General features: G+C 42.9%; 1 protein-coding gene across 7 annotated transcripts in view; it reads left to right on the forward strand.

Moving 5' to 3' along the window:
- UBR3 (ubiquitin protein ligase E3 component n-recognin 3) overlaps positions 1-25,497 on the forward strand; it is a 250,272-nt gene that overhangs the window by 94,601 nt on the left and 130,174 nt on the right. For 4 of the 7 annotated variants that reach the window (XM_088469052.1, XM_088469060.1, XM_088469077.1 and 1 more), the window contains 4 exons: positions 180-284; positions 555-725; positions 5,591-6,054; positions 20,111-20,199. In XM_088469052.1, the coding sequence (XP_088325178.1) occupies positions 180-284; positions 555-725; positions 5,591-6,054; positions 20,111-20,199 (829 nt within the window). Of the gene's footprint in view, positions 1-179; positions 285-554; positions 726-1,317; positions 1,351-5,590; positions 6,055-20,110; positions 20,200-25,497 lie in introns of all 7 variants that reach the window. The other 3 variants (XM_088469036.1, XM_088469046.1, XM_088469068.1) reach the window with 1 other exon arrangement.

The following is a 25,497-nucleotide window of genomic DNA, read 5'->3' on the forward strand; positions in this document are numbered from 1 at the left end:
ATACCCCAAGGTCAACCCTGTGGACCCTATGGACTTCGTAGAAACAGAGATAACAAAGGTAAGTTCTTACCATATCTCCTGTTATCTATTGTCCCTGAAAGCCTTATACTGAAGAGGTGATCACCAGGGTACAATGTCAGCAGGGTTTGGTGTATTGATATACTATTGTTTACTTTCAGATTTTGATGGATCATCAGAATATGTCAGAGCATGTCCTCTGCATGGTTCTGTATCTGATAGAGCTGGGCTTGGAGAAGTCTCCTGAGGAAGAGCTCTGTGACGAGGTAGACATTACCAGTATTATTTTGTTTATTCTTTTGGAATGGCAGAGAGAGCATTCATTTTTATTTTCCATTCAATGTAGAATAGTTTCAGCCTCAGAGAAAGAGTCCCCATACTTCATGTACCATATTAGGCATTCTATAGGGGAACTTCAGTTTCCATGATTTCTATCTTCCAGGCAAACCATGCTTAGATCTGTGCATTTGATATCATTGTACATATACAGCAGATAGTATCTGGTGATAAAATATAACTTTGTAAATATATTTCAGGACAGCGCAGGGCCAGATCGTTGCCATGACAGCTGGTTTCCCGGCAGCAATTTGCTGTACAATATGCGTCATGTGATTAATTATGTACGAGTACGCGTACCCGACACTGCTCCCGAAGCGCGGAGAGAACCGCCAGCAACAACCAGTTCAGACGGGAACTCATCCACACATGTAAGTTGATAGTGCTGCACCAACACACTGTCCTATTTTTCCTATGCCGGTGTGTTGTGTTACATAGTCATAAACATAGATCTATTAAGACACTGGGGGAATGGTACCTATTCAGTGTTTTGAAAGTGAATAATAAATATACAGTGTTCCCTTTTATACCTCGACTGGATAAATTATGTTAAACAATTGACATTAAAATGTATTCAATTACAGGTGAATCTTTTTCTAATGCTGCCTTTGTAATGATTGCTGCTGTGGCCTGTGTAAATCGGAGTGGTGACACTGAGCTACAAACGAAGAGTTCCATGTTAATGGGAATGGCCTGCCAATTTATCATGCGCAGTACTATTAACATGGCTATTTTTTGCTTGTTAATCATAGTCAGTGACTCTGGTGATGGGGCAGGCTTTAACTGAAATATGGCAGCAACTACTGAGCAACTTACAAAGTAAACAGAGCTATTGTGACTACCAATGAATGCTTAGTTCACAATCTGCTTCAACTTCTTTATGAAATATGTTTCTCTATTTCTACATGTCAAGTGTCAACCTCTTTTATGAAACTGTAATGCTATCCACTGTCCATTTGTCAGAACTCCAGGCGATCATCCTTACTCCAGAGAGAGGTAGATGTGTGTGATACTCGTGGTGCTCTCATTGGCTGGTTTGTAATATATCAGGAGTTATAAATGTGGCTCCTGGAGCTGCATGGTGAATTCTCTAACACCTCATTGTAATAATTGCTTATTCTGAGATCTGTCTTGGTTATTGGTATTGATAGTGTTTAAAACTGCTAACAGAATGTGTTTCTCACAAACCTCCATACGTTTATAGATATGGGTAATAGAAGATAAAAGTAAATTATGTGGAAGGTGATCTAGCTGTGACTCAGTGTATTAGAAACCTGGTCATACACTGGTCCAATGTTTTTCATCCATTTTTCAAGCATACAAAAACAGGGACTCTGTGGTGTTGTATTATACATACAGAGACTGACCTGTGGTATTTGTAATGCTTGTGTTCACATGTGATCAGCTGCACAACCTGTAGATCTCTCTCTGACCTCAGTGGCGAGGCAGTGTGTAAATGAGTGAGCAGCAAGGCACAGGTGTGTAAATGAGTGAGCGGTGTGAGGCACAGGTGTGTAAATGAGTGAGCGGTGTGAGGCACAGATGTGTAAATGAGTGAGCGGTGTGAGGCACAGGTGTGTAAATGAGTGAGCGGTGTGAGGCACAGGTGTGTAAATGAGTGAGCGGTGTGAGGCACAGGTGTGTAAATGAGTGAGCGGTGTGAGGCACAGGTGTGTAAATGAGTGAGCGGTGTGAGGCACAGGTGTGTAAATGAGTGAGCGGTGTGAGGCACAGGTGTGTAAATGAGTGAGCGGTGAGGCACAGGTGTGTAAATGAGTGTGCGGTGAGGCACAGGTGTGTAAATGAGTGTGCGGTGAGGCACAGGTGTGTAACTGCGAGAGTGGTGAGGCATAAGTGTGTAATGGATGCCTCTTCTGTGCTGATGCCTTAAACCCTTAAGCTTCTCTATCTGACCAATAGCCATGGAAGTAGCCACCTGATTGCCTTATTGTGGAGTCTAAACTGAGATCTGTTGATTAGAGCTGAACACCAGCATCTGCACCTGATAGATGACGATGTTGCCGTTATTATTGCGCAGATAGGTTTTAAGGGAAAGTAGGTGAGGCATTCAGCATTGCAGAGAAAACCACGTCTTATCTGATATAGGAGTTTATTTACTAACAACCCAACACTTCTCACGGCTAGTGAACTCATTGCCCTTTTAAAATTTTGTTCATAAACTTCATCAGAAGCCCGACGCTTAGTAAATAAACCCCACTATCTCATTTATAGGTAATGACGCGGCTTTCTTTGTAGGGAAAGATGTAGGGCGGGGGAATTTTAATTTTTCTTTTGGTCCATTAAAGTTTCAAAGTATTTGGTGTACCAAGAAATACAGACAATGCTAAGGAGTTCACCTCTCCAATGACAAGTAGATCATTTAGCAGCAGAGCCTCGCATAGTAAGCCAGTAATTACAGGAAAACCCAACACTGGCTCCTTTCTCACTATGGACTTTTTGGCGACATGGAAAACTGGAGACAAAATGACTTGATTGTAAGCTCTATTGGTCAGTGCAGCTGTGCCAGGACTGTACAGAGAAAAAAAATGTATGCACTATACGTAGTATAATCCATAAATAAAGTGTGGCGTTAAGTTTTAGAGGATCATCCTTGTGTTGTCTTACTACTGTCTGTTCTTCCTAACCTCTGCTCTTCTTGCATACCTTTTCATTTTAAGTATGTGAACAAGCTTAACTATAGTTTTGATCGCCCCTAACAAAACTCACTGCAGAGTTCTTTGAACTTTTTTTTTTTAGGGAAACAAATTAATTTTGATGAATGGCATTGTGATTGGGACTTGCATGTGTGTGGCTATAAATCATCCAGTGCGTTTTCCGTGCATGGCTTTCTATGCAAATGAATTATAATCATTGTGTGCCCCGTTTATTTCATTCAACATTGGTGGAGCATAATTGCTAATCTTTATGCAATATATTCTGAACGGTTATCGAGGACCTTTTCGTGTGCCCTTGTACTAAAGTGCTTAGAATATGGTTGAGATGCGAAAATCAGCCACTATACCATTCATTTACCAATTAATTTCTTTCACTTATTACTGAAATATTAAAAAGGACACCCGCCTTCATTAAATAAATGATCATGTACTGCATATTCCGGGTAAATTCTTTTATTTCTACACCATCCACAGTTCACTCATTTGGAACAAAACGTAATGAATTCATTTGTGGCGAACCCCATTCTCTATTTGTACTGTTGGGGGGAGGTGTAACAAATCGTCTAAAGGAGACAGGGGGAGAAGTTGCCCATAGCAACTTTACAGATGCACTAGATAAATGACAATAAGAAGCGGATTGGTCGCTATGGGTAATGTCTCCACTTCTCCTCTTGAGAAAGTCTGATGAATCTATCCCAAGTTACAGAAGCCGCTGATTCTCCTCAGTCACACTAGGCTACAAGCAGCTGTGCTCAGGGCTGTATTAATGTTGAATGCAAAGGGTTACACCATGATGAATCGAACATTCGCCTAACGTACATCTGACATTATGACCAAAGGGAGATGAGGCCAGGAGCTTACAAGCAATTAATAGCTCAGGATCTGATTGAGTTGTACGCTATGGCGATGTTTACGGATTTCAGCGATTATCAGTAACCTCGCATGCATGTGCATCGCACGGCGCATGCGTCAGGGTACAAATGTGTCCTTTCTCATCCAGCCTCAATACGCCAAGCAGTGCGACATGCCTGACGTGAGTGAGCGGCAGGTCCCGTGCAGCTCTGCTAGTGTCTGGCTTCTTTTTATTTTGCCGAAGTCGCAAAGCGATGCGACTAGGACGCACCAGGAGACTCTGCTAAGTAATTAGGGACACTTGTGTATCTGTATGCGACTGAGCCTGAAAACGGAACTTGATGTGAAAAAAAAAGCTGCAGCTGCTGCATGGTAGCACTTCCCATGCTGATAGAGAGACGTAGGGGCATATGTACTGCAGTGCGGGTTTTTAGAAGTGGAGTTGTTGCCCATAGCAACCAATCAGATTCTAGCTATTATCTCCTAGACCAGGCCTGGCCAACCTGTGGCTCTCCAGCTGTTGTGAAACTACAAGTCCCAGCATGCCTTGCAACAGTTTTAGCATTCCCTAATAGCAAAACTGTAGCAGGGCATGCTGGGACTTGTAGTTTCACAACAGCTGGAGAGCAACAGGTTGGCCAGGCCTGTCCTAAACCTCGAAGGTGATAGATAAATGTTAAGTGGAATCTGATTGGTTTCTATGGGCAACAACACTTCTAAAAAAAAAACTGCACTTTAGTAAATATACCCCTAAGTCGCACACAGATACACAAGTGTCACATATCAAACTCCTGGGGTGTCCTAGTAACATCGCATTGCATTACGACTTAGACGCAATTTCGGCAAAAAAGACGCCAGGCACTAACAGGGTCTCACGGGACCAGGCGCACCAAGAGGGGCTGTTTGCCGCGACTGCAGCAGAGAGGAGTGAGGACATATCTGTACATTACCATAGACGTACACAGTGACTTTTTACTTGCAGTGTGATTGACAGTCAGGAGGAGGTAACGGAGAGTGACGGCGAAGAACGCAGGCACGTCACAACCGTTTCTGGGTCCTGTCACACCCTGCGTCTGCGATCCCGTACACAAGAAAAATGGCTCTAGCGTCTTAGTTCCCGCGGGCATTTTGCGGGGCTTTGGACTCACTCAGGACTGTAGCACTTGAGTGATCTGCGACTGGTGTTGCCTCTCTGTATGCAAATGCTATGACTTTTTACGCAGATGCTGGGCTTTGTATAGCTGCCTCAATACATCTCCCAGCACTTGTGATATTGGCATATTTTCGCATAGCATCTGCGTACACATTCGCAGCAGCGGCCGTATTAGCGTACAGCTCTGATTCAGGCCCTCAGTGCTGAAACAACTTTAGTTTTATCAGCAAAAACAGTGATTTAATAATATGCTGTTTTATATGAAATTGCAACAAGTAAGTATGAAATATTTTTTTATTTCTAAAATTCTGTTTTCTGTGTTAATGTTTAGTTTTCTCCAAGTCAACAATAATAAAAAACTTTGATCATTTTGCGATGCGTTTAATACACAACAGCATACAGACCATTAGTTCATCTTAAACCTTAGTGAGCATAGAATGAATATTTTAAAGAAATAAAGATTTGGTCTGACATTACATAAATGGCTAGGAGATAGCTTTGGGGTAATGGTTATATATTGCAGAAGCTGATGAAATTATCTCTTTACTCTCCGTAGAATTCCGGCACAGCTCAAGTCTTCAGTTTGGTAGCTGAACGTCGCAAGAAGTTCCAAGAAATAATAAACCGCAACAACAGCGAAGCAAATCAAGTTGTGCGGCCGAAATCGTCCGCTCTGAAGTGGACGGCGCCTGGTGCAACTCCTCAGTTAACCACTGTGATTTTAGAGGTGAAAGAGAGCATGCTATCTCTGCTTATCAAACTTCACCAGAAACTTTCAGGCAAGTCCGACTCGTACACCCCTCCCTGGTCGGGTGATCCAGAGTGTCTCACCCAAGCAGATGTCTCTAAGTACTCCCATGGAGATGGAGTAACTGCAGTAGAAAGAATTTTACTGAAAGCTGCAACTCACAGCCGCCTAAACAAACTTAGCATTGATGAAATATGCAGGAAAACTGCTCCTCCCGTTCCACCCAAGAAGTCCAGTCCTGCAGAAAAGAAAGCCCTGGACAAAGAGGAGAGGTAAGAGGATTTACTAGTGGGAGAATAGCTGCTGTTAGAACGTTACTCGGTGGAACCCTGGTTTGAGTACAGCTGCTAATATAAACGTATTGTCCACTTTTACCCTGGGAAGATCGATTGTTTGTATGATCAAAGTTGCTGTTAGTACTAGTGTAAAAAAGTGATAATTAAAATGTACCAGGGACAGTATTGCAGTCCATTATTCTTCAGCACACTACTAATATTCAAATGAAAGAGCGAACATTTGCCCTCCTCCATGTCTCTCCCTTTGGCCTCTCCATGTCTCTCCCTTTGGCCTCTCCATGTCTCTCCCTTTGGCCTCTCCATGTCTCTCCCTTTGGCCTCTCCATGTCTCTCCCTTTGGCCTCTCCATGTCTCTCCCTTTGGCCTCTCCATGTCTCTCCCTTTGGCCTCTCCATGTCTCTCCCTTTGGCCTCTCCATGTCTCTCCCTTTGGCCTCTCCATGTCTCTCCCTTTGCCCTCTCCATGTCTCTCCCTTTCCATTAACCTCTCTCCATGTCTCTACCTTTCCATTAACCTCTCTCCATGTTTCTCCCTTTACTTTTCTACATGTCTCTCCCTTTACCTTTCTACATGTCTCTCCCTTTGCCCTCTCCATGTCTCTCCCTTTGCCCTCTCCATTAACCCCTCTCCATGTCGCTCCCTTTGCCCTCTCCAATAACCTCTCTCCATGTCTCTCCCTTTACCTCTCCATGTCTCTCCCTTTGCCCTCTCCATGTCTCTCCCTTTGCCCTCTCCATGTCTCTCCCTTTGCCCTCTCCATGTCTCTCCCTTTGCCCTCTCCATGTCTCTCCCTTTGCCCTCTCCATGTCTCTCCCTTTGCCCTCTCCATGTCTCTCCCTTTGCCCTCTCCATGTCTCTCCCTTTGCCCTCTCCATGTCTCTCCCTTTGCCCTCTCCATGTCTCTCCCTTTGCCCTCTCCATGTCTCTCCCTTTGCCCTCTCCATGTCTCTCCCTTTGCCCTCTCCATGTCTCTCCCTTTGCCCTCTCCATGTCTCTCCCTTTGCCCTCTCCATGTCTCTCCCTTTGCCCTCTCCATGTCTCTCCCTTTGCCCTCTCCATGTCTCTCCCTTTGCCCTCTCCATGTCTCTCCCTTTGCCCTCTCCATGTCTCTCCCTTTGCCCTCTCCATTAACCCCTCTCCATGTCACTCCCTTTACCTCTCCATGTCTCTCCCTTTGCCCTCTCCATGTCTCTCCCTTTGCCCTCTCCATGTCTCTCCCTTTGCCCTCTCCATGTCTCTCCCTTTGCCCTCTCCATGTCTCTCCCTTTGCCCTCTCCATGTCTCTCCCTTTGCCCTCTCCATGCTCTCCCTTTGCCCTCTCCATGTCTCTCCCTTTGCTCCCCCCATGTCTCTCCCTTTGCTCCCCCCATGTCTCTTCCTTTGCTCCCCCCATGTCTCTACATTTGCCCTATCCATGTCTCTACATTTGCCCTCTCCATTTCCCCCCTCCCTTACTTACCTTTAGTTGTGATAGTAAGCGCAGTTCTGCAGCATCGCTCTTTTGGGAGCCATTGCTTTACTATATTAACTGTATTTGCTGTTCTTGTAACTATGCCTATCCTTTACTATCCTGTACACTTTGTTTTTTGAACACACACTTCTCCACTGTTTCTGTATTAGTTTCTTTATCTGCCTTACCTCCACATACACCCCTTTCTGCGAATGCTTAGTAACGTTTATACTCATCAGTTTCTGTTTTACTATTCACTTTCCATTACCAGCCATGAAGATTCCATTGTGAAATATATTGAGGTGTAGTGGGAGAATCATTTTTTGTTCAGATTTGTTTTTTGTTTTTTTTCTTTAAATGTTTGAAGTATTAAGCGTTGACGGAAATTGTAGACTTTATTAGCTTTTAGGACCGTTACACCAAGGAATAAATGCCTACAGTAATCTGCTTTATTTTTAAATGTGTGAATAGGAATACCTGACATTTTGGGGGTTTTCACTTGTGTGTGCCAGTACAGCTGGGACAGTGCAGGGTGTGTCGCAATAAAAGTATAGAATGAGACGCCATCTTTGCTGGCTCAGTACTGATGGACAATGCCATGTGCTTGCTGAGTGATGTTGACCTTAGTAACTAGTAAATTGAACCCAACATACGCCGGATCACATCGGTCCACCCACTCCCCGCCCCCGTCCCTCCTCACTCTTAAATTTAACTTGTTCCCAGCCAGGCATGGGTCCTCCTCTCCGGCTGGTCTGTCCAGACGCTACAGTGGGAGCCATTAGCACGGTGCCCTGGCTCTTTTTGCGCATGACACAGCTGAGGGCATTATATAATAGTTTTTTACACAAATACAACTTAATCACCTAATTATCACTTAGGCTTGTCCCCATTTTTCCCTAATCAAATCATTACATGGTGCAACGTTTTGCACCCCTGCAAACACCCCTACTCCTAAAATCAGCGCCAGCGACTGTGTGTGATGTCACCAAGAGCACTTTAAACTTATATTGTCAGTCTGTTAGTGTCATTGTGGAGACGCCAGTTTTGTTTGCTGCATCGATATTCAACATGTCGGTCCACTAGTTCCTGTATAAGTATTGAGCCTAAATGATTGGCTACTTCCCTTAGGTATAGACCGCATATGCACTGTAATGGGGGCCTGTGGCACTCCTGCTACTGTGGAGCTACACATCCCAGCATGCCCTAACAACAAAACAGTGGTAGGGCATGCTGGGATGTGTAGTGCCCCAGCAGCTGGACTGCCACAGGTTGCCTACCCCTGCTGTACAGTATATGATGTATCAATGAAGTCTAAGCATGCACTCTGCAGTTTTAACAGCCTACTGCATATGATTTGCCTTTTAAAAGATGTTGCCCTATTCTGCTGTACACAGCCACCATACCATCCATCAGTCCCCAATTTCAGTGGGAATTCCTTCTTTCCAGATGATAAAGGTAGCTTGTCAGAAAAGGTATGGGACCTGTTAGGAGATGGGCAGAGCACATGTGGCTTGAGGAGATTGGCGCATAGTCTTATGTCACTATTTTTCCCATTTCTGAATGTGGTAAGTTAAGCAGGGACTGTTGCAAGATTTGCACCTAGTCATTCCGCACCCCCCTCCCCCTAAACTTATTCTATCGGAATGAATCCTTGCAGCCACGTTCTAGACCTGCTTGCTAGAACCGTGATACATTCACAAATAGCTATAGCTGTTGACAGCTATGAATGAAGATGAATCTAATTTACCATCGTCATGCAGCTCACACAGTGCCGCCTTCATTTTTTTCCTGCCTTTTAAGTCGCGTTTTCTGGTAATGAAGATCGAACAGCCCATAAGGCTCAATGATGACCCATTTGTGGCTGTTTCAACCTGCAGACAAAGACAAAAGGTGGCATTACCCCCATGATGCGCTGTCACCATAGAAACAGAGATCGAGCGCTCGAGGAGAGAAGCTTGCAATGTTATTCAGCCTTGGTGTCTCATCCCCGTGAGCCATCACGGAAAATTACTGAGCTGCACTGAATCTGTCACAGTTTGTTTATGTCCTCTTATTAAGGATCTCTATTTACAGTCAGACCTGCTTAAGCTGACGCATAACGTAGATAGAGAGAAATGCATGCATTAACAAAGAGCCCATGCCTCGCAAGCCCTATACACCAGCAAGACACAATTGCTGCACATTTTTCATTTAAATTCCAAGCAATCAGACCTGCAGGGATTGAGGAGGGGGGGGGGCTTTGTGATCTTTCCAAGTCTTCAGAAATAATTATTATGTTGGCTGAACAAGGATATTTTTCCGAAGCATATAGTGGTTTGCAAGCAGTATAAATTGGGATGGCCACAGGCTAACTTTAATGACCGAATGCAGACACAGAAGTGGCTGTCCTATGTGTGTGTGTGCATGTACAGTCTGTATCTGTGTGTGTATATACAGTCAGGTGCATAAATATTGGGACATTGACAGAATTTTCATATTTTGGCCTCTATTCACCACCACAATGGCTTTGAAATGAAACAAACAAGATGTGCTTTAACTGCAGACTTCAGATTTAATTTGAGGGTAATTACATCCAAATCAGGTGAACGGTGTAGGAATTACAACAGTTTCTATATGTGCCTCCCACTTTTTAAGGGGCCAAAAGTAATGGGACTATCAACTCAAAAGCTATTTCATGGACAGGTGTGGGCTATTCCCTCGTTATTTCATTATCAATTAAGCAGGTAAAAGGTCTGGAGCTGATTCTAGGTGTGACATTTGCATTTGGAATCAGCTGCTGTCGACTCTCAATATGAAATCCAAAGAGCTGTCACTATCATCGAAGCAAGCCATCATTAGGCTGAAAAATCAAAACAAACCCATCAGAGAGATAGCAAAAACATTAGGTGTGGCCAAATCAACTGTTTGGAACATTCTTAAAAAGAAAGAATGCACTCAGAGAGCTCAGCAACACCAAAAGACCCGGAAGACCCCGGAAAACAACTGTGGTGGATGACAGAAGAATTATTTCCCTGGTGAAGAAAAACCCCTTCACAACAGTTGGCCAAATCAAGAACACTCTCCAGGAGGTAGGTGTATATGTGTCAAAGTCAACAATCAAGAGAAGACTTCACAAGAGTGAATATAGAGGGTTCACCACAAGATGTAAACCATTGGTGAGCCACAAAAGCAGGAAGACCAGATTAGGGTTTGCCAAACAACATCTAAAAAAGCCATTACAGTTCTGGAACAACATGCTATGGACAGATGAAACAAAGATCAACTTGTACCAGAGTGATGGGAAGAGAAGAGTATGGAGAAGGAAAGGAACTGCTCATGATCCAAAACATACCACCTGTCCGCGTGACCTGCGCCGGCGCCATCTTCCCTGTATGTGCAGAGTCCCGGCGGCGGCTTGTATGTGACAGCGGGTGTCTCTTCCCGGCGGCTGGCGGCAGGCAGTGTTTTCCCTGAGCGGCTGAGAATGTGAGTAGCCTCTACTGATCTTGGAAGTGGGCTCAGTCCGGATGCTTATGACACAAAACAGTGCTTTCTCACTCGCACTGAATTACATAGGAGGGGCCAGCCTCTTATCCATCATATGTCCTGACAACTGCTGTTAATATAATTCCCACCTGTATCATCAATCTAGAAAAAGTGACTCTCTATATATCTTCCGCTACACTACTATTTTTAGCCCTATACAGTAATATACGGCTAGACCCTCTCATATATACTCTCATGATAGGGAAAATTCTGCTGCTGCAGCGAAGCTAGAAAAATTCTCCAGAGTGCCTCCTGCTCAATCCACTTCTACTGCACGGGGTGATAACTCCCCCCCTACACCTCCAGCAGAATCGGTGGCCTTGTTTGAGCTGTCAGACGCTGCGCTTCAACGCGTTCTAGAGGCGGTGACGGCTTGTGAGACTAGGCTGTCAGAAAAAATTGGAAAAGCGCAATCAGATCTCTCAATTATACACCATGACCTGCAGTTTGTGCGTGAGAGAGTTGGCGAGGTGGAAACTCGCACTTCCACCCTGGAGGATAAGATAACACCTCAAAGTTGACTCTATGGGCTCACAGCTTATTTCTATACAGAGGAAAATGTCTGACATGGAAGGACGCCTGAGGCGCAATAATGTCCGATTCGTGGGATTACCAGAGAAGGAGGAGGGTCCTAACCCTGAAAAATTCCTGGAAAAATGGCTGTTTGACACGTTTGGTTCTACTTCTTTCTCATCCTATTTTACGATTGAGAGAGCTCACAGAGTGCCTTCTAGACCCTTGCCGCCTGGGGCGCCACCGCGTACTCTAATAGCAAAATTCCTGCACTATCGTGATTGGTACTCTGTCCTCAGCTTGGCCCGCACTAGTGGTCCTTTGCAATGGAACGGGACTCATATTTCAGTATTTCCGGATTTCGCTATGGAAATACAAAAGGACAGGGCCCAATTTCTACCGATAAAACGGCGCCTACGGGACCTCAATATTTCATATGCCATGTTATACCCATCTAAACTCTGTGTAGTTGCTGATGGGAAAACCAAATTTTTTACGACTCTGAGGGAGGCAGCGCTTTGGATGGACCGTTGCAGACCTGCCAGGGATGCAATGGCTAATGATTAATTTCTAACACTACATCAGCCAGCTGTTAACATACGGCAAATGTTTTTTCCATCTTAATATAGTTTCTAAAATTTGCGCTTTAGTGCTTTAATTGCTTGATTAAACGAAGTATATATATATGGATTGGGGTCTACTGATGTTGGAGCCATATGTTTATGTATATACTCATATCTGTTTTCTCATAATGTCTAGGTATTATATCCATTCATTCCATTGATAATGATGGGGAAAAATGATTATTATATGTTTTCTCTATTTTTTGATCTCGTATTGGTAGATTGATGCACGTGATTCCGCTGGTTAGTTATCGATCAATCCTATATTGTAATTTTCAAAGATGTGTGTTTATTCCTGGGGGACGACTCCGTGTATGGAGGCCTCCGAATGTTTTACTCTATTGCCATTATACATTTTGCTCCATTTATCTTGTTGGTAGTAAGGTAATAATAGTAAAACTGTATTGCCTAGTTTAATAGAGTGGGGGTAAGGTGTTCAGGTATAGGTATGCCTAGGTTGGGTTTGGTGGGGGGTGTTCTAGGGGAAGGGCTTATATCAGTTGATATGGGATATTTTATAATTTTCTTTTTTGCTGTGTAAAGGTTTTTCCTGTTGTGTGGTATTGTATACATTTCCTCTGTATGTTTCCAAGGCTGTTTAGGTACTTTCCAAAATATATCAAATGACGGCATTACAAAAGGTTAAAATTCTCGCTTGGAACGTGAGAGGGTTTAAACGATATGGTCAAGAGATCATTAGTGCTAAGGCAGGTGAAACAGTATGCTGCAGATATAATCTGTTTTACGGAGACTCATTTGATTGGAGGGAAATTAAGAAAGCCGTGGATTGGTTGGACATATCATTCTACACACACTTCTGCATCCAGGGGCGTGTCCATATTAGTGCGTAAATCTGTCCAATTCTCAATGGAGCAGGTGCAGTGTGATGCCTGAGGTAGATATGTATTCATAAAATGTAAAATTAATTCTATATCTATATTGTTACTGGCGGTATACATTCCACCACCATACTCACATGAGGTTCTCAAAAAGGCTGAATTTTTGGCCATATTCCCGGACACACCCGCCTTGTGTCTGGGGGATTTTAATAATATCCTAGACCCATTGCTAGACAGGCACAGAATGTCGGCTCCAGATACACAGGGGAGGGGAACTGGTTTTTCAAGTATAGTCCGGGGAATGGGATTGGTAGATGCTTACTTACTTTCTCTTACCCCCCACTCAACGTTCTCCAGGATAGATATGGCATTGGATACTACAGGCTTATTGCCGAGAATACATAAGATAGTGTATGAGACTAGGGGTATATCCGACCACTCCCCACTGTCAGTCAGTCTGGACATGGAGGGACAACGCGGTCAACAATTTTGGAAATTCAATCAGTTCCGGTTGTCCCGCATGGGACCTGGGGCAGAGTTAGAAGCTGAATGGAAAGAATTTTTTTAATTAAATAATGGCACTGCTTCTGTTGCTGTTCTCTGGGATACCTTTAAGTCATTTCTAAGAGGTTCTTTGATTCAAAAAGTTGCTATATTAAAGTCGTCTTATAAAAAAACTGAATTTGATCTGGAGGCGTCCTGCAAATTTTTAGAATTAGCCTATATTTCTGATGGTTCAGAGGCAAATAAAAGCATGGTGTGCTGCCCAAAAATTATGGAAGGATTGCTTAATGGACTAGGCCCAATATAAGATTCTTTTTCATTCGCATTTACATTATGCATCAGGTGATAGACCTGGATCATATTTGGCTAACCTGGCTCGAATAGAACAGAAATCATCAAACACTGTGGTTAAATTTGTTGGTTCAGATAACGTTCCATATGTGCGTACTCCAGAGATAGCGGAGGAATTTGTACAGTCCTACCATCAATTATACAAATCTAGATTGATTTATACTCAACCGGAGGTGCGAGAATTTCTGTCTGTTATTTAACTTCCGACACTCTCGCCAGAGGTGAGGGATTTTTTGGATTCTCCCCTGACAATAGAAGAAATCGAGGTGGCCTTAAACTCGTTTCCCAATGGTAAAGCCCCAGGATTAGATGGGATCCCGCCTGAGTTTTACAAAAAACACAGTAAAATACTTGTACCCCAACTATTTGAGCTCTTTAATCAGTTGTACATAAATAATACATTGCCCAAATCTATGTCTGAGGCATTAATAATTGTCTTACCTAAACCAGACAAAGACGCTACTAGGCCCGATTCTTATAGACCTATATCTCTCCTCCCCACAGATGTAAAAATTCTCTAGGATTAATCAGGTCATAACCCAACTGATACATTCTGACCAGACAGGCTTTTTATGCCTGGTAAGTCCACGGCAGTCAATCTACGCCGATTATTTACACACTTACAGTTAAAACGGGAAGATGCACAAACCTCCATTATTGTCTCACTAGATGCCACTAAGGCGTCCCCTTTTCGGTGACTACGCCCCCTTCTTGGTCGCGCGCGCGCACGAACGTGCCCTCTCTAGCTCCGGTGCCCTGCCTCACGCTGGAGCTAGAGTGGACACTACGTACAGCCACAGATTGAATATCTCAAGTCCCGTGTCCCGATATGGCGTAAATTGCCACTAACTTTAACAGGCAGGGTAAACTTAGTCAAAATGGTTCTCCAGCCAAAAATCCTCTACATTTTGAATCATTCCCCGGTATATATTCCTCAGACATTTTTCAAACAGAATGATGGTCTTTTGTCCTCATTACTCTGGGTTAACAAAAGAGTTAGGATCAAGTTGGACACTCTAACCAGATCTCGAGAATGTGGTGGCTTGGCACTACCCCTTTTCAAATTATATTATTATGCCGCACAATTATCACATATATGGGAATGGGTAAATGATAAAAATGCCGAATCCTTATTGGCCCTCATATTGGCCCAGTCCAAGACAGCTTTATCGCCCCTTCATCTGCTTTTGAGCAATACTATACACATAGTCAACATGCCCTTAATTAAGCAGGCCATCAATATTTGGCGAATTGTCTCACGTATACTGCAGGCGGAAGGCATAGATCCAGATACTCCGCTAGCCCATGCCAATAGCCTTAAGGAGCTCTTGGACATCCAAGTTGGAGAAGCCTGGGGCCAGTGGGATGTAATATCTTTGGGACAAATATTTCAGGTGGGAGTTAGTCATTTCATCAACTACATCTAGAGTTTGACGTCCCCAATCATATTTTCTTTCGATACCTTCAGCTCAGACATGCTGTTAATGCCCAATTTTCTGCAGTTCCTTTGAACATACAGGACTCTCCGATTAAAACCTTATTACAATCTATTAGTCTTAATCGTTTGATCTCTGTGATCTACTCTAACTTACTGAACAAGCATCATGAGTCTGATTTAGTATCCATAAAACAACAATGGGAAAACAACGTTGGTGTGTTGGCGGAGGATGACTGGAGTGCAGCTCTTATCAGTCCTCGCCTTCCCACTATGTCTGTAAGATACCAGCAGATACAATACTTCATATTACATAGAGTATATATGACACCCATCAGGTTACTGAGAATAGGGGGAAGGATGGACTCAAAGTGTCCCAAATGCAATTCGTCTGAGGGTACTTTTTGGCATTTGTTATGGTTATGTCCTATAGTAAACTCCTTTTGGCAAAGAGTATTCAGGGTTATTGTTGCTACGGGTATACCTCAAGGATATTCTCACCCCTGCAGCATGCATATTGCCTGTAATAAATGAGGGCGTAATTGACAAGCCTGATATTCGTTATATTAATAACCTTTGCACGCTTGCCAAAGTGTGTACAGCAAGGGATTGGATGGCAAATAATGGTCCAACTCTGGAAACTTGGATATTTTTGGTAGATATGGTTGCTGCACACGAAAAATACATCTATACCGCTAGAAATATAATACAAAAGTACTGTAATGTTTGGGGTAGATGGCTAGATTCTCCGTATAATCGGTCGGGGGAGATGGATCCTTCTCTTTCCTAGCGTGTAGATTCAAGGGAGAAGGTAGAAGGGGAATATGTAAAAAGAAAACAAAGAAGAAAAAGAAAAAAAAAAGCATAATAAAATATGTGCAGTGCTGTATTTGATGTCATACTTATGGATACAGCTGAAAGATTACCATATATATTGGTTTGATCTGTATGCGGAGGATTATTGGTATTATACAGTGTTATTTGAATAACAAAAAGAGAAACCACACGTATGTAATTTTTATCTTGTTTTGTTGTTGTTTGTTATTGTTTTTTTTAATATATTGTATTGTTATGTTTTATTAATACAATGTGTTTAACTGTATATTTAAAAGGAAAAATGTAATAAAAAATTATTGGATTAAAAAAAAAAAAAAAAATGTTGGAGGCACATATAGAAACTGTTGTAATTCCTACACCGTTCACCTGATTTGGATGTAATTACCCTCAAATTAAATCTGAAGTCTGCAGTTAAAGCACATCTTGTCAGTTTCATTTCAAAGCCATTGTGGTGGTGAATAGAGGCCAAAATATGAAAACTCTGTCAATGTCCCAATATTTATGCACCTGACTGTGTATGTGTATGTGTGTATGTGTGTGTGTGTGTGTATGTATGTATATGTATATATATATATATATATATATATATATATATATATATATATATATATAAATTTAATATAATTTTATAAAATGTATACTTCAAATACAGTAAAACCTTTGTTAGCAGATAGGACCAGGCGCACTGGCTAAAAGGACGCTACACCACTCTGTGCAGCTCACTCGCTCCAGGCATCTTGTGCCGCAGGTGGTGTAGAGGATAGGTATATGAGGACACATCTGTATATGACTGCGGGGACAGCAGTGTGTTGAGGGATAGCGGGTAAGTGCCCTGTGTGTGTCATTTCTGCCTGGTGGCAATGTTATGAGGAAGAATGGGTCGGGGATCACTACAAGAGACAAACCTAACCTTCAGGGTCCCTTTGGGTGCCTTGAGCAGGCTGGGGGCCTGTCTGAGGGGAAATCAAGTAAGTGCCCATTAGAATGAGACCAGTTTGGGCTGCATGGTTTCTGTAGCAGGAAAGAGGTTGTGTCACTGTAGACCATTGCTGCTGCCATACGGTAACCACATACAGTTCTCCCACTAGCAACTCTCAACCCTTGTGTGTTTCCCACCGCTCTAAGCCTGTAAGCGCAGTTGGGCAGGGCTCACTTTGGCAGATCTTCCAGATTTATACCATATCCAGAGCAACTCACTTACTTAGTGCCTGGGATATGAGCCTATACTCAGCATCATATGTGGGAGTACCATAATTTGCTTTTCAGGGGGTCAGGATGACTGGTTACAGCTGCTGCTGGTCTTGTGCAGTGTGGTGAGCCTTCACTAGCGCAGTAGATAATTTTAAATAAGGTGGTGCCAAGTAGCCCTTGCAGCAAGGCATGGAATATCTACTAGAATTGCGTTTCCATTCAGTACTTGGACCCAGGGTGGTGCTGTTGCAGTCTCTGTTCCTCCTTTGGCATACATGTGCATAGGACAGGTTTAGAGGGCCCTTATACTCCTAGTGTCTCATCCCTCTCCTTTATGGAATACACCTATACTGTGATGATGTCCCACAACACTTACAGCACATTTTCTGTACAGTTTCTGTGTTGAGGAGTTCTTCTGTTATGAGCTCATGCTTTATTCTTTACGTTCTACAACTTGACAGTCTAGTATTTCCTTTAACCGGAGTTATATGTTGGCTGTAGGGATAGCACCTGCATCTGCTGTCCGGTTTTGCCTTGAACTTTATTTTGTTTCTCCAAGCCTTACATGACTAAAGCGGTACATAAAGTAACAGCCTGCCAAATACCAATTTCAGGCCAATTGCTTTTATATGCAATAAAAAAAGATTTTTCTCCCAGAAATGTCCAGGCAAAAAAATAATAATAACCATCTCCCCCCCTTCTGCTGGGTCAGCGCCAGATTTCCCCCTTCCCCTATAATGCATTCTCCCCCCCCCCCCCCTTATTTTACCTCTTATACAAGCAGGGAGTAGGGGAGGGGCTATCCTTGGCTGGAACACACATGGTGCTGCAGACGGCTGTACTGATTGGCCGTATCACTCTTATGCTGCTCATTCTCTCAGCCTATAAATGACCTGGAAAATCAGCATGGTGGGTCATACCCAGGGATCCCCCTCTCTGCTTCCAGCTTATTATGTATGCTCTTAGTGGGAAATGGTGGTGCAATAAATCACAAGGGTAAGAGAATGATAGGCATGAGGTGAAACAAATTACTATTGAAGGGTGAGAATGCTGGTGGTGGGAAATGAATAACTGGGTATAAGGGGTAGGAATTTTAGTATGTTGGTTTATGTTATGGCTAATGTCTAATGTTGAAACAGTCGGGCTAATACCAGTAATTGTGTGGCTTTTCTGGATACCTCAATACTTGTTGCAATATTACCTCTTGCCGAACAATGTTAAGGAGGATTAGTCCGCACCCTTCTGCCCTATGGAATGTGAATACTTTTCTCTTAAGCCTGTGTAGCGCACCGACTTAACTAGTAGTGGTTTTCAGTTGCTGATAATCCTTTTACTTGTTCCTTATAAGCCAGCAAACATTGTAGGCTTAGCGGCCCTTTAAACTTCTTCAGCTGCCTTTAATTCATTCTGTAGTAGACAAGTGCATTAGTTGATTACATTATTAATTTATATTGTGTTCATCATGTTTTATGTTTATAACGTAGGTACATATTGTATATCAGTCTTGTGCAACATAAAATTTAATTTTATATGTGTAGTAACCCTCCTGAACGTAGTGTAATTTACAAGAAATAATATAAAGTATTGCTAATTAATACACACCATTATATTATGATTAAGTGGAAATGATGCAGTATTGATCTCCTTTTATGATTGCAAATGTTTCATTGCTGCGGCAAGCTGCTATAAATGGATTTTGTTAAACATTAAAAATCGGAGTCTTTGAATAGATATGTTTATTTGATTTATTCCAGGGATATTGTTTTTTAATTTGTACCGCCTTTAATTTACACAGTTGTTGTAGATTCAGTGTGATTTATGTCCCATTCCTCACTCCAGCTTTGCGCCCCTAATGTTCCCACTTGGGGACGGTGTCTGATCATAAACCGTATGTCATGTAGAACCTCACTCATTTGTGATCTGCATTGTATCTATAGATTTGTTTTAGGCTCTGTAGCTAAGATCTTTGTGAAATAGCTATAGCTCCTCCAGCAATTATGTGGCCACATTTGCAGAGTAATGTCCTTTTCCTACACGCTTAAAGAAAATCCATCAACAAAAGTAGAGCTATAAAGCAAAGTGGAAAATAATTTTCGGAAGTGAAGAATCCCTCTGTACATCAGAGTAATACATTATTTTGGTAAAAAATATTAAAGTACCGTAATTTAAAGAATATATAGGAAATATAAAATATATTTATATATATATATATATATATATATGTGTGTATATATATATATATATATATAAATATATATATATAAATATAATATGGTTTTCTGTGCAATGAAGCTGTAATCTATATTTGTGAGAGGTGGGGGTTGGTAAAAGTAATGCATTTTATTCAGGTTAACTGTATATGACAAGAATACAAATACAGGTATGGGATTTCTTATCCAGAATGATAAAATGTAAATAGCTTGTGTCTGGTGGTCATGTCATGCATACAGACACACCGACCAAGTTCCCTCTACAGTCATTGTCGGAAGCAGCGCTAGCCACGTGATTGGGTGGGAATGCTGGGAACTGGCTTCCAGTTACCGCAAAACAATTTTGATGCCGTCTCTACCAGGCTGAATAATGGATCCCATACGAGTATATGCTTTTCATGGTTTAAGAACACAATTTCTCAGTCTGCCCGGTCTGTCTGTCTTCTCTGTTTACGTTTGTATAAATTTGTTGGTTTATTTATACTGGAGGTAAATGTGTATGTGTACTGTATACATGCCATTAAACTTAAGTACATGTTTATTGTTTGCAACAGACGTCAGAAAGCCAGAGAGAGGCAACAAAAGCTGCTTGCTGAATTTGCATCAAGGCAGAAAAGCTTCATGGAAACTGCAATGGATGTTGGTGAGTTTTAGAGGATGAATTATTGTAGAGGCTATAGGCATTTACTGCACTTTAAAGTTCTTTTGGTTCTCTATGGGGTTTGAACAGTATACATACCTTGCCTGTCATAAATCTATCCATGTGGTTGCATGACATAGAGATAAAATGAGGGCAGTTCAGTTCTACATGGAACGTCTGCACCTCCCACCTACCACTAAACCAAGTCCTGGGGAAAGACTGTCATTGCCATCCCCAAAAGTGCTGCTTGTGGAAAGGTCTCTAAATTGTCCGTTGGCACCTCTTGGCCTTTTATACTTATACAGCAGCGGAGGTGCTCACTGCACGGGGCTGCCCCTCGCCGAAAGAGGGATCCCGCCACCTCTTGGCCTGGCCTATTGCCCTCCGTCAGAGTGGTCTTATATGGCAAATAGAAAACATCTGAATAGGGAGCAGGTGTTTTTTAATGAAGTAGAAACCCAAAGACACGTTAAGCCAATAAAACCTTCAGCATAGGGTCCGGTAAATAACGTGTCTAATAGCTCAGCTGGCCAGTGCACTGTGCACCTATCATGGTGTTTTAAAAACCTGTAGCATCAGTATAAGACAGGCACAAGCCAAATGTACATTTTGTAGTTACTAGCACGCCATACATACCACTTTTGATTTACAAAAAAAAAAGTAATCTTTCTCTGGCTCTATTTCTATATGGTACAGTCTATTAGAAAGACATGTTTATATTAGTGGTTAGTGTGACACGAAGTTTGTGTCATTAATCCCATGTACTTATTCAGAGCAAATCAGGACCGTGTTTGGGAGCTGGAATGCATCGCAGAATGCTCCTCGGGAGCACAATGAGTATGTCCCTATGAGTCCATTATCCTCATTAACACTCGTGAATATTTATACATGTTCAGAAGCTAGCCAACCTAATGCTGGCATGTGAAAATGACTAAATTATATAGCTGTGACGTACAGAAAGTTTTGTTTATACGTGTTTGTGTTTTAGTATTGTTAGTGACGGGTTTGGTGGAACCAACTCCCCCCCCCCCCCCACCCCAAGTCGTTGGAGGCTCCCTCCTTTTTGGCAGGAGAGGGGAGCTGAAGATTAATTTGATGAAGTGAGGCTTTGTCTGTCCAAGGGGAGGAAGGGGCCCACAATCTTTGTGGCAGAGGTGTGCCCTCAAGACCTTTGCCCCTAAGAGGCTCCAGGAGATAGAGAGAAATGGGGACCCTTTCTATTTTTAGGATGGTGTCTAAAGTTCCATGCCTCCAGCAAAGTCTGAGCACTGCACTATATGATTAGAGTACCTTATGCAGCTCAGGCTTCAATTTAAAAAAAAAAAATATATAGTTTTGATATGACATCTCTCCCTAGATCTATAACGGTGCTATTTAGAACAGAACTCCATTTTTTAAAGTAACACCATCACCCCATACAGCAGAAACTTATTGGGGTGCCATGCCCAGGACCAAAGTCCATTCACCCCCCTTACTTCCCCAGCGCTCTCACCTCTATTGTACTATGGGTCAGATCGCATAGCGTACAGTTAGATTTAAATGACTACAGATGGATCAGGTAATTGGACATATTGTATCCATACTTCGAGTTTTTAATATATAATTATGTACAGTAAGGCATTGTATATGTTTTTTACATGCAAAAGGTAATGCTTGTCATTGCTCATTGACTTTGATATTTGTGAATCTGAAAGCTTTCAGCCCTCTTGTCTATATTTCATAGTAATACATGTTCAGTTCAGGTTGCTATATGTCCTGTTTAATTCCTGTAACAGCTTCTTGAGCTCCCAGCCAAGTCCATTCATCACTCAGTGGCAGCATGTCACACTGTGCAGATGGAATATAAACGTCTATTCTAATGAGCGCACGTTACATAACTATGTTAGTATTATTGGTTATAGCAGTAAATTGCCTGATCGTTGTTCCATAACTGTAATAATCACCGAAAATACCATTTAAATTACAATTGCCACCACTTTGAGACTACACTGCGAATATTGCTGTAGAAATTTGAAAACGTCTGAACGCAAAAGTCCTCGTTCTCATTCCTCCCAAACCGAAGCTGTTTCTCCGCAGGAACCCATTCAGTTATTCAGCAAACTTGCTGCAGGGAACGAGAGATGTGCCCATTTTTTAAAGGAGGTGACACAAATTTCTGAACACTTGTCATTTAGTGAAACCAGTTAGAAAAATAAATTAGTTTTTAGTGGTCTTTTGAGGATACTCTCGCTGGGCCAAGGCAAGATATATTAGTGTGCTAATAGTTCCTTTGATGCTAGGGGAATACCCTGACATAAAATGTTTTGTAAAGAAAAATCGAGCCTCTGAGCAAATTGTATAAATGTATTTAGTAAGGTAAAACCCCTCCCAACAAGCCTTGTAACCTCTGCTGCACATGCATTCTGTAGAGAACATCAATTAAATGTGATATCTACTGGATGAATTATGTTGTCCAAAATATATCTACATCTTCAGTGTTCTCCCCAGAAATTCCCCAATGTCAGGCAGCGCCATGAGACAGACAGGATTTGGGGAGCACAGAGAGGTATTCAGAACCCCATCACAGGAGGCAAGCAGCAGCCCACTGCGCACCCTCCCTTGTGCCAACGTGTGGCTGTGGGAGGGGCAGGACGGCTTGGTTGCAGACTGCCGCTCCTTGCTGCAGTCTGCAACCAAGCCAGGGTGGGGCCAACATTTTTACTGGGGGTGTCTGCATTGCCGCTTCCTTCTTAAGGGGCCATAGGCATCCACAGGGATACCATGGGGATATTATGGTTGGAAAGATCCAGGCACCAAATAGTTGAAGCTTCAGCTCCCAGGATGCATCGGGTCCTCCATATATATCCCGCCCCTGGCCACAGGACTTCAGTTGTTCATTTGGTGCGGCAGGATCAAGACGCACCTTTGTAACGGGACTGCTCAGGCAGTACTAAGCTTTTATTTTATGTTTCTTTTTGGGTTGGGAGTACTAAGTGTCTGAATAAAGACGCATGTACTGCGACTCCATCTACCTCCGCCGGGCTGTAACACCAGTAATTGGCTGGTGATTTCGGCGGGTCGTGGCTGAGCTTGCTAGCAGCACGCTGCAACCGGACGCACGGAGATGTCAGGTAAGGTGATTCCTCGCTTACAGGGAATCACGCGCGGCAGTCCTTGCTTCTGGTGTCAGAGATGCTCCAGAAGCCGCTGCAATCAGGGCCCGGGATTGTCCGCGTCCTCACTACACCACTGTGGCCTTATCGTCTGACGCCGGGTATCGGCAGCAGACGCTTCTGCTGCTACGAGGTCAGCGTTCCCCGGCTGGTAAACGCAGCTTAGGGGAGTTAGCCGCTCCCCCGACCCAGACGCAGTCCCTACAAAGTGTTTTGCACATCTGGGTTGCTCCACCTACCCTCCACGTGTGTATGAGATGCTCACGGTCCACGCTCAGTGCGCTCTGTAGTTGTTGGTTTCAGGAGGGTTTGAGTCAGTCTCCCATGTATACCTCTCCCTTGGTTAAGGTATATAGGGGTATTTACTAAGCAGTGTTAGGAGAAGTGAAAAGTGATAAGGTGCCAGCCAATCAGCTCCTAACTGCCATCTCACAGGCTGTGTTTGAAAAATGGCAGTTGGGAGCTGATTGGCTGGCACCTTATCACTTTTCACTTCTCCTAACACTGCTTAGTAAATAGACCCCATAGTCCCCTATATCCTACCATTCTTTTGTGTTTGTGTAGTTAATTTAGAGTCTATTGTAATTATATTACATATGCATTGTAAGTGACTGTTTGCTAGCTGCTGTATTGACACTGTCTTTTATTTCTCTCTGTCAATTATAACTATCACTGTTTTTTTCTCCATCCTCTTGGGGTTGAGATTTTTCTCTGAGTGCTTCACATTCATTAAGATTTTGTGAAGGCTGTCACATAACATTTCAATTATTGCCTTTATTGAACATGTCAAAAGATAAAGGGATACAGGAAGGGGATCCCTCTGTGCTGGTTTCATGTAAATCATGTATGGCCTATTTGTCCTCTCAGGACTTTAAGGATGGTTTGTGTATTGTCTGTTATAAAGAGCCACCTCACCAGGCCAGTTTACCTGTCCCTGGACAAGAGCCATCTTGGGTATCCTCTTTGTCCCAGGTAAAGAAACAGTTTGTGGATCGTATGGCTGCTCCCACTATGCCTCCTTGGATTGGGTGTCCACAGCATGCTCTGTTTGCACCTTCTATGCATCCTTCCTGGAAGAATGTTTATGGCCATTCTAGTCAGAGTATGGCTCCATCTAATGTTGATAGCAGACCGGTAGTTAGTAAGGCGCTTAAGCGCAAGTTATATTTTATTAGTCTGCTCAACATATGGATTTAGACGCATCATCAGAGAAATCAGATGATGCGCAAGGTTCCTCTCAAGGGTGTAGCTCGGGGGAAGAGGACCATCTGTCCACAGTGGTTCCTTCTTTGGTGAAGGCGGCTAAATCAATCCTAGATATTCAGGATGATGAACCAGCTCATAGTAAGAAGGCTCCAGTGTTTAATCACCACCGGACGGTGGTCAAAACGGAGTTTCCTGTATCTGAACAGCTCACTGAGCTTATGCATGAGGCATGGGGTAACGCTATGTTTTTATGTGAATAAGAGATTAACATCGTTGTAGCCTTTCCCGGCTTCTGTATGTACTAAGCAGGAGGTACTTCTTACTGTGGATGCTCATGTGACGCATTTAATCAGAAATGCTACATTGTCTATTCCGTCAGCATCTTCCCTGAAGGATTACATGGATAGAATAATTGGAGCATGTCTTAAAACAATATTTTCATCATCTGGAGCTGTTACTCGTCCAGCTATGGCTGGAGCCTGGGTAGCCAAAGATGTTGAAGAATTAATGGGGGCATTGGAAGATTCTCTACCAAATGCTACCAGAGAACAGATGCTGTATATCTCCCACATAAGAGAAGCGTCTTCCTATCTGGGAGGAGCTGCTGTAGATGCTAGAATTTTAGCTTCTAAAGCATCAGCAGCTTCAATAGTGGAATGCAGGGCCCTTTGGTTAAGATCCTGGAAAGCTGACACAGGATCAAAGGCGGCACTGGAAGTTTTACCTTTCTATGGAAAAGTACTTTTTAGAGCATAGTTGGATAAAATGATAGCTACTCTGGCGGCTTAAAATTCAGCAGGTCTGCCACCTGCGGCAACTATAAGGTCTAGGCAAGTTTCTTTTCGGTCCTTCCGTCCTCAGTGACGAGCAAGGACAACAGCTATAATGAGGTCTAGTTTTTGCAAACTGCCAAGGCGACAAACTAAGAGGTCTGGCCCGGCAA

The sequence above is a fragment of the Taudactylus pleione genome, unplaced genomic scaffold (genome assembly GCF_031769625.1).
Source record: "Taudactylus pleione unplaced genomic scaffold, aTauple2 ptg000004l, whole genome shotgun sequence".
Classification (NCBI taxonomy): domain Eukaryota; kingdom Metazoa; phylum Chordata; class Amphibia; order Anura; family Myobatrachidae; genus Taudactylus; species Taudactylus pleione.